At 39.3% G+C, this 10,059-nt stretch overlaps 1 protein-coding gene across 1 annotated transcript in view; it reads right to left on the bottom strand.

The window, feature by feature from the left end:
• Positions 1-6,337, bottom strand: part of LOC104275969 (synaptic vesicle glycoprotein 2C-like) — a gene marked incomplete at its 3' end in the record, with an annotated part of 32,192 nt that extends 25,855 nt beyond the window's left edge. The window contains exon 1 of the mRNA XM_009872092.1: positions 5,758-6,337. Within this exon, the coding sequence (XP_009870394.1) occupies positions 5,758-6,337 (580 nt within the window). The remainder of the gene's footprint in view (positions 1-5,757) is intronic.
• Positions 6,338-10,059: the final 3,722 nt, after the last annotated feature.

A 10,059-nucleotide genomic window follows, 5' to 3' on the forward strand; every position in this document is an offset into this window, starting at 1 on the left:
CATGTTCAACTTGTTTACTCCTGCAGAGCTGTTTGCTACCTAGCAGGTCAGTGCCCAGCCAACACCACTGATGTGGGTCATTCTGTCCCAGGCGAAGGACTTGAGTTTGACATTGATAGGGTTTGTGGAAGGTATTTGTTGAATATGAAGTTGTTGCAAAAGATGAGTGCAAAACTGCAGCACAAGGTTTTAAGACAGCGTAGATGTAGAGTGCATTGCATTGAACCAGCTAATATGCAAACTGGTAATCAATACAAAAGCGGTAGGTACATTTGTGTTGTCCCAGACTGACTACTTCAACCTGGTCAATGCCTCTGATACTCTTCTTCCTATAAATATTATACAAAATGTGATTACTAAACTCTGATAACGTAAGAGAAAACTCTTACATCAAGACGTTATTTGACACCAAATGTGGGGTTTCAGAAAATCCTTTGATTTCTGAAGTAAGTTGTTTGTTGCTGTTCATATTCACAATACCTGTATTATCAGCCTAGTGATTTACCATGATACTTGAATTTTTTAGGTGGAGGAAACTGTCAGTATGGCTTAGCAACTAAGAATATCTTTTACATATAAAGATTATTTCTGGGTTTTTTATTGTATTATCTATGAGCCCCTATCAAGGACTTGTATAACACATTGCTAAGCAGAATGGTAAGGCAAAACAGAGCAAAACCCCCACATTATTAATGCTCAAGAGATCTTTCAGTCTAAACTTCATAAAGAAGATGATATATGGATTCAAAACAGACCAGAGGGACTATCAGCAAGCAATAAGGAAAAAATTTATCTTTTTAAGGGATGGCAGTTAGAGCATGAGTGGCTAACCAGTTGTCATATTTTTTGGCAGTTAGAGCATGAGTGGCTAACCAGTTGTCATATTTTGTCGGCATTAATACAAAAAAAAGGCTTAAGGAAGATAATCACTTAATCCTGGGACATTTATTTGAATTTTTTCCCTACTGCTGAAGTGATAAAGTACAAAAAAAGGATGGAGGTATCTGTCTGAAAAATGTGCTAACTGGTGCCATGAAGACTGGTGTCATGGGCCAGTCAAGCAGGAGTCAGTTGGTATCTACTGCTAGCAATGGTGGCAGCACTGCAGCTGTCAAGAGTCCTGCACATGAAAGTGAGAACTTACAGATACCATGGAAGAACCAGTGAGAAGATGGTCAGTAGTGGCATGGCATCCTGGACAGATATAGCTGGGAAAGACTAGCTTTGACAAACTTAGGGAAAAGGAATGCTTCATTGTATATCAGATGCAGAGATGCTGAGGAAAGAAAAGGCAACAATTTAAATGGTATAGGAAAAAAAATCTATAAAAGCTAAGAACAATCTGCATGTGATGACACAGAAACTAAGTTATGCAGAAAAATATGCCCAAATCAGAGAATTAATCTAAAATTAGTCCAGTTCTGAGCTGCATGAAAATGGAAGCTGAAAAAGAGTTAAAACAATGCTTTTTAGATTGAAGCCTACAACTTGTCTCATGAATGTGTAGTCCTCCCTCACTGCTTACAGAATCCCATAGGTCAACATGGATCCACATATATGCAGTAGTTGACAAGTACAGACAGGTTATAGAGCAGGGAAAGGAGGCCTTTCCATCATATTTAATGACATGTCACTGCAATCACAGGAAGAGCATAAGCATGTCAGCTTCCCTATTTTTAATAGAACAACTGTATGGAGATGAAAAAAAAATAAATTTATTATTTAACTCAAAAGGCATCAAGAAACCAGTTCATGATTCTAATCAGCACTTTCCCGCTCAGTTCCCATGTGTTGCCTGGTCTAGTTGAGAGGTGGCGTCCCTGCCCAAAACAGGGAGGTTGGACTAGATGATCTCTAAGGTCCCTTCCAGCCTAGGCCATTCTATGATTCTATGATTCATCGTGTGACTGTATGGGCTCTGAAATGCTGCTGGTGATCAATCAATAGTGACCTCAAGCTCATACGAGTGTCAATAGGGAGGGAATTTGGGAAACTGCCCTGGTGCAAGTAAATTTTAAAAAGTGCAACAGGGAGTCGCTAGGAATATTGTCATATACTTTTGATAAGCTCATGGTCACTGGTAAACTATCAGGGAATGATGTATTAAAAATAGCTTTTTACAACAGAGTCAGTGAGTCCTTTTTCAGTGACAGATTCACATATTCTTAGTGTGTTTCTTAACAGTCTAGAAAACTGCCTGGAAAATAAATATTGTATATCTGCACCAATTTCACCTTAATAATTCTTAGCACTGGTTCCATGACTTTAGTATTCTAACAACACTAAAACCTTTGGATTACAGAATTATAACCATGAAAAAAAAAATGCCTGTCTGGAAGACCCCAGTTAGAATGCAATTATGATGTGGAATCACAATGGCAAAATAATTGGAATGCATGGCTGTGAGGGCCTAGTTATGATCATATAAAAATGCTTTCACTAAGCATTCACTGCCATGATGAATATTTTGTATCATGGGAATTAAGGTTATGCTGTCTGCAAATGCTGTATAGCTAAACTTGTTATCAGCAATATGTGCATTAGTATACTGACAAATTGCAGCCTACGATGTATTTCTATTAGCAATGGGCAAGTCATATTATTTTTTTGAAATTATTGATAAAACCACCAAGTGTCGCAATGTGTTCAATATGCACTTGGAAAGAAACTGCTTATCTCTGTTCTTTCCTGGTTTTGTATATTAACCTTTTAACAAAGAATTTTTCGTTTGTTAGTACCACAGAACAGAAGCTAGTGTTATATGATTACAAAAGGAAGATATAGAATCACAGAATGTTTGGAGTTGGAAGGGACCTCTAGGGATCATCTAGCCCAGGCCCCCTCCCAGAGCAGGATCACCTACAGTAGGTCACACAGGAACGCGTCCAGGCGGGTTTTGAATGTCTCCAGAGAAGGAGACTCCACAACCTCTCTGGGCAGCCTGTGCCAGGGCTCTGTCACACTCACAGTAAAGCTGGAACCTACTGTGTTCTAACTTAAACCCATTATTTCTTGTTCTGTTGCTGGGCACCCCTGAGAAGAGATTGTCTCCTTCCTCATGACATCCACCCCTTAGCTATTTCTATACATTAATAAGGTCCCCTCTCAGCCATCTCCTTTCAAGGCTAAACAGCCCCAGTTCTCTCAGTCTCTCTTCACAGGAGAGGCGTTCAAGTCCCTTGATCATTCTTGTAGCTCTCTGTTGGATTCTCTCCAGTAGGTCCCTGTCTCTCTTGGAGACAGGGATATCTATTACAACTTTTACATTTTAGTCATGATAATAGATTGCTTGTACACCTAAGACTTCCAGAGTTGTTTCCCTTAATTTGTCAGCAAACATCATCTATATATACATGCAAATGTTTAAATATACCTGTGAGGTATTGAACAAATTCTGTACTGAATTTTAATTAAACATTGACAGAATCATTTCAATATATCTCAGGACAGTATTGTAAGAAGTCTAGTGACAAGGAAATCCTCAGCTCTCTTCCTGACATGGGTCAGATCTTAACAAGTGGCTGCAAATCCCCATGGCCCCATGCTACTGCAGGGACAACATTCCCTACTTCTAATTCCAGACACCTCCATAATGCTTACAGCAACCGTTTAAATGAAATGCTATTTCTAGAAAATATAATGTATTTGCTGCAACTATATAGAAGGTATAACACAGACAAAGCATTATGGCCATGGTCTCCACACTTGTAACTTGATCATCAGAGAAGCTGAACACTGAAGTGTTCAGAACATCTTAATTATGAAAAGATCAATTTCCAGGTTTAATATTTAATGTAAGTGGAAGGAACTTCAACCACAGATCAGTTAGCTACTGAATGTGTAAGCATCATGAAGCTCTTAATGTTGCATAACATTGATCTTTTACTTAAGCTCACAGGAAATAACTGCAGATAGATTTGGTGGCTACCCTTATACTACTACCATCCTGGAAAATGACCTCAACCTTTCAATTTATTCTAAGGGTGCCTGTGGTAAAACACCCAGGGTTATCTGTAGTTAAAATATGGGGTTGAGATCCATTTTTTGTTACAGCAATCGTTTTTGATTAAAATAAATAATACACAAATTGATGTCCTCAACTTCCAAGTACTGGGTAACAAAATCACATTAAAATCAAGTTGGGCTTACACTGCTTTAATAAAATGTATTCTCTGTAACTGTACTGACACATTAACATTTATCTAGAGATACCTTTTGGGGTTGTTTTGCTTTATCTTTGTTCTCTCTACTCTTTGAATTACTTATAGAGCTCCAAAATGGCTATAAATAGACATGTTTATGCATCTTCTTTCTGTAAGAAGTAAATCTAAAACCTTACAGGTCCAAGCATGACAAATACAATGTTAGTAAATTTGTGTAAACAAGCAGTGTCAAACACATTATTTGCATGCAGCCTCTTTAACCATAAAAACTTCGATAATTTTATATTTTTTAGAAGTTTCATCACTGCACTGTAAAAATAGCCAGAGTAGTTAATTTCTAACAAAAAAATGATCAAATGACAAAGAACGCTTCAAAGGACTCAGTCATTTGAGAACTTAGGTCCCACTTCCACTTGTGATCCTCCGACGTGGGGGAGGCTTAGTGATACAAATGAGGGTGACTACAGTCTACTTTACTGAAACCTACAGAGACAAACTGGCAGTGTGTATCAGGAATCCAACCCATCTTGGCCTTCATGGACTATCAAGAAAGCTTCTGCATTTTTAAATAGCACAAATAGCCTTGTGATATTTAAAATTCTGAATCTAATTTTGATGCAATTGGTATCTTAGGGTCCTTCTAATTGATATTGAGCAGGGATTACAATCAGGAAACTGAGTTAAGTTAAAATGAGACTTGCAATAGAACCATGTGCTGTAAAAATACAGGGAACAAACAGTACATCTGGTAGAAGACAAGGCTTCCTAAATATAAGAAATCCTCCTTTTCTCTAATAACCTGGGTACTTCAGGCCCAAGCTGCTTATCTACACACATATATTCCATTTTCTGCCACATTCCAAGCCCTCATTCCCGTTTCTACCCTTTTCTCCACAGCCCTGCCCCATGAGAGCTTTGCTTTACCTGCTGCACGACGGCAAGTACTGACCTGCTCGCAGCTCTGCTGCTCTCACCAAGCCACATGAGGGCAAAAGGATGAGACACAACCCATCCCCATCAGCTGAAGTCCCCCGAGACTTAAAATAACTATTATACTTTCTGGATGGATAGAGAATAGTCATTGGCATGAAAGGAGTAAAAGACAAAGGGAGAGTAAAGGCTAAACAGCATTTTCCCTGGTTTCATGCGGTTCCCAGATTGCATTATACCTCACTGTTGGGAAGGCTCCCATGCAGTAAGACAATGTTCCTGGGCAGTTGTACCATTTACTCTTTTTTATGCCTATATATACCTAGCAGAACTTAAATATTCCAAGTGTGGGGTTGAGTTTGTTTTTTTTCTTCTTTTAAAAATTATTTCATCTGGATGTCTAATCTTTGGTACAAGAATAAAATGTATCCCTCTCCTCTTAAGCTTTCCACTTTAGTGATTTATTTATACTTACTGAAAAGAAAGCAAATATCTAAGTAAATATCTAATCTTCATAAAATCCATATTACCTGTTACTGTGGATTGCTTATTTATGTTGAATATAAACATATTTTTATATAAGCATTGGCGTTGACAAATATATATTTAGACATACTGTAAGTAACACTTGTAATAGCAAAGTCAGAGCAAAGACTTTACTCACCAAGCCATCCTGATCCAGAATTGGGTATACACATATCTGTTTCAGCACTGGGCAACACAAATCCAACTACAAAAACTTCAACCCCATCAGCCATTAGGGCCATTCCCAACACAAAGAAGAGGGCCCACTGGAAACGACCATGGCCACATTCTTGTATTATCAGTTCATACTGCTGTGCTAGCTCTTCTTCATCAGCTTTCCTCTCTGTTTCCAGTTCATGGCGATCCTTATATTCATCACGCATAGGCTGCCCTAAGGCCACCATGCCATCCTTGCCCTGCCCCATGTTGGGGATTCCCTGATACTCCCCTTCATAAATTTCATCATCTTCATCATGTCCTTCGGTTGCTTCACTTGATCCTTCATCATCATTAGCTTCTACACCATAATTTCCTCCTCGGACATAGTAATCATCGTCATCTTCCTCATCCTGGAATCGGCTGTAGGACCTCTGTGTGTAGCCATCCTGAGCTTTATCAACAGCTTTATTCACTTTTTTCACCGCTTGCCTCTTCACCTCTTTGGCAATGTCTTTTGCCCCTTTCACTAATGAAGTCCTATCTTTGTATGTTTCCTCCATCTTGTATTAAAGTTCCCTGTAGAGGGACTTGCTGAATACGGTTTTGAGTTTCTCTTGAGTGTTGGAAAAACAGTAGAAAAAGACCAAGTATATGTGGAGCTGTAATATTCAACCTGCAAAATACGAGAGAAAAAAGTTTATACATGGCTCCTTCTTAGTTGCTTCTTCACAGCTGTACGATACTCTACCGTTTAAGCACTGGACACTGCAGTTCAGGGCTTCAAATATACAAACCTGGATTTTCTTCAGAGATGCAAATATTCCAGACTACAAGGAAAATACTCTGAAGAGAAATCTGATATATCTACTGTTTTCAGAATGAAGTTTAGTACACTCTAGTCTTTCAAGTGATACGACGCTTTAAATCTCAATGAAAAGAAGCTATTGCACGCACCACACATCATACCGATTCTGTCTACAGTGTCCTCCCTCATTTGAACATTCTGCTATGTAGCCAAAGGCTACAAACAGTAGCTTTTCTCCCAATGAATCACCATGAAGTATCTAACCTTTGCTGAGCCTTCCACTTAGACTAATCTTGAGCAACCTGGTCCAGTGGAACGTGTGCCTGCCCATGGCACAGGAGTTGGAACTAGATGATCCTTAAGGTCCCTTTCAACTCAACTCATTCTCTGATTCTCTGATTCTCTGATTCTCTGATTCTATGACTGATTCTATGATTCTATGAGATCAGTACTAGTCTCTCAAAGTTGACTGAATTTGGCCAACGCATTCACATTGAGCCTTAGCAATATGTAGTCCCATCCTAAAAAAAAACAGCTCGAGGGAGCTGGGTGGATGGAAGTGGTGGTACTTCCATACTTTGAAGATTTCAAATACTTTAATCATGAACAGACACATCCCTCTCTCCCCTGTCCAGACTGACAGTAGAGGCAGCCTGGATCAACAGTGTGTCATCAGCTAATTCACCCCAGAATGTGTTAATCTGGCATGAGCTGGTCTCACACCAGTCTAGCTCATGAAAGCACCAAGACATTTTGTCCTAGGCACCCTCCCTGCTCCTGCACCCTTCTATCTCTTGTGTCCCTGCACTGAGCACTGGTGAGGCCTCACCTTGAGTATTGTGTTCAGTTTTGGGCACTTCAATGCAAGAGGGATGTCGAGGTGCTGGAGAGAGTACAGAGCAGGGCAAAAAAGCTGGTGAAGGGTCTAGAAAATTAATCTTATGAAGAGCGACTGAAGGAGCAGGGGCTGTTAGTTTGAAGAAGAGGAGGCTGAGGGGAGAACTCATCGCTCTCTACAGCTACCTGAAAGGACATTGTAAAGAGGTTGGTGCTGGTCTCTTCTCACAGCTAATTGGTAGTGGAACTAGAGGGAACGGCCACAAGCTGCAACAGAGTAGATTTAGACTGGATATTAGGGAGAAATTCTTCACAGAAATAGTGGTCAGACACTGGAACAGGCTGCCCAGAGAGGTGGTTGAGTCACCTTCCCTAGAGGAGTTCAAAGGTCGTGTAGATGCGGTGTTGGGGCATATGGTTTAGGGGTGGACTCTGTAGAGTAGGGTTAATGGTTGGACTTGATGATCCTAAGGGTCTTTTCCAATCTGAATGTTTCTATGATTCTATGATTCATCCAGCCTCATTTTCACAAATACAGACACAATGAGTCAAGAGCAGCTTGCTTACTTGACCAAAGACTAACTTCTTTTCTGGAAATTTTCAAGCATATCAGCAAGGCAATTTTCTCATTACACATCTGCGCTATCACTAGGGGTAGTAGAAAGAAACGACAGCAGCCTGCAAGCAGAGGGAGAGAAGAAATGCAGGAACCTTCTTTGGCAATAGTCCATAGCAAGAACAGCTGAAATCAATTACAATTACTCATTTGTCTAAAGTTAAGGGGGGGTGAATCAGAGCACTGCAATAGGGTTGCAGAAGCCTCACCTTGGGGAAAAAGTAGGCTAACATTTCTGTAGCAGTTCTTCCAAGAAAACACTACCAGCTTCCAGCATGCAGCAAAGGTTATTTTTAACCATGATCATTTTAATGATCTATTTTACAGCATAACCTCAGAAAAATCTGCAGTAGTATGACTAAGGAGGCAGTGAGATGTAATGCAGGAGTACAAATAAATGTCTGGGAATTAATGAAGCAAATCCTACTCCCCTTGCCAATGTAGTATGAACTATCCCTGGGGTCCGTGGAGGACCAGGGTAGTGCCTGTCCCTAGAAGAAGTATATTCCAGATACCAGTTTTAAGACTGATACTGTTTTGAGGGATAGGAAATATTACAGACTGCACTAGATAAACTAAGAGAAAACCACCCCTAAAGTCACAAGATGTGCAGGTAATACAACTTGCCTAGCTTTTTGAATAATGACTACAGAAATTAATCTATTCTGGAAAATGTCTTTAATTTTAGTCCCTTCCTATAGACTAATTTCATATAGCCTAAATGTTTCTCAAAGAAATCAGATGTGATAGCACATACAATGCAAACTGAGGTGTTTACTGGAAGAGAAATGCAGCCTTAAGAAAGCCAGGATGTAATATTTATGACTGAAAAGTGTAGCTGGATCTTAGGTACATGATGATCCTTCTAAGTAGGTCATCCTGGTGAATGTTTTATGCTAAGGCAGTTTCTCTAATTATAGCTTTTCAGTTTTCAAGATGCTCCTTCAAAGTTACTGTTTGCATACTGATTTAGGCATCTGACCCTTACCGTTACCTGTGTGTGACTGCAGTATCTACAAGCTGTTGAACATGCAATGCATAAAAATCTTCAGTGGGTCTGCTGAGGCCTTCCACAAATACTTTCAAGTACTTCATGAACTCCTAATAGGTACTATTCTGTGGGTTAATGATTGCAAAGTGTTCCTAAATTTTGATTTTTTTAGATTAGAGTGCACGTGTACCCTGTTTAACCTAAACTCTGAATTATCCCAATTCCTAGATTACTGTTTTGAGTTTGTTTTGTTTTGTTTTGTTTTTTTCTCTAGGCAGTACAGTCTTCTCTTATGGCTTTTTTGTCAGATTCCATTTTACTGTAGGATATGTCTATGGAGGGAAGACAATAGTATATTGAATGAACATAAAGTCTAAATGCCAATACTGGCAACACCTTGCTTTGCACCTTGATAGTACACCTACATCATGAGTTCAGCAGACTCTAAACCCATGAATTTGCAAAAGCAACTGACCCTACACTGTAGTTTATTATAGATCAGGTATATTGATAAGGAATTACACCTATTCAAACTCATTAACAGCTTAACTCTGCCAGCATAAAAACTGCACATAGACCAAACCAAATTTCTGTCCAGGCAGATGGAAAGATGTGAGGATGAAATCAGAAATTTCTCTTTACCTTGCTTAAGTTTCCAAGCAGCACACCTAATTTGAACACTGTTCTTATAAACGGCTTTGCTTTCTCAGTGAACTGAAACTCCTGCCTTAAGGATGATAAGTACAAAAAGGAATTATTTACAGCCCATGCATGATAGCTCCCCACCCTTTTAATTATGTTGGACCGATTGACTACAAGTAAGTAACAGGAAAGTCTGAAAGAGTAAGGATTAATGACTACCTGAGTAGCATAAAGCAGCAAAAGCACAGATGAGAGTCTAGCTGTATACTGTTTGTACTGTCTTACCCAACAAGCCTGCTCACTTTTACTAAACTAAGCATCACATTCCTATTCAAAGCCTTTAGTCAAATTACACATACATATTATATATAATTTTATATATTTACATGTT

This window comes from Apaloderma vittatum, unplaced genomic scaffold (genome assembly GCF_000703405.1).
Source record: "Apaloderma vittatum isolate BGI_N311 unplaced genomic scaffold, ASM70340v1 scaffold10786, whole genome shotgun sequence".
Classification (NCBI taxonomy): domain Eukaryota; kingdom Metazoa; phylum Chordata; class Aves; order Trogoniformes; family Trogonidae; genus Apaloderma; species Apaloderma vittatum.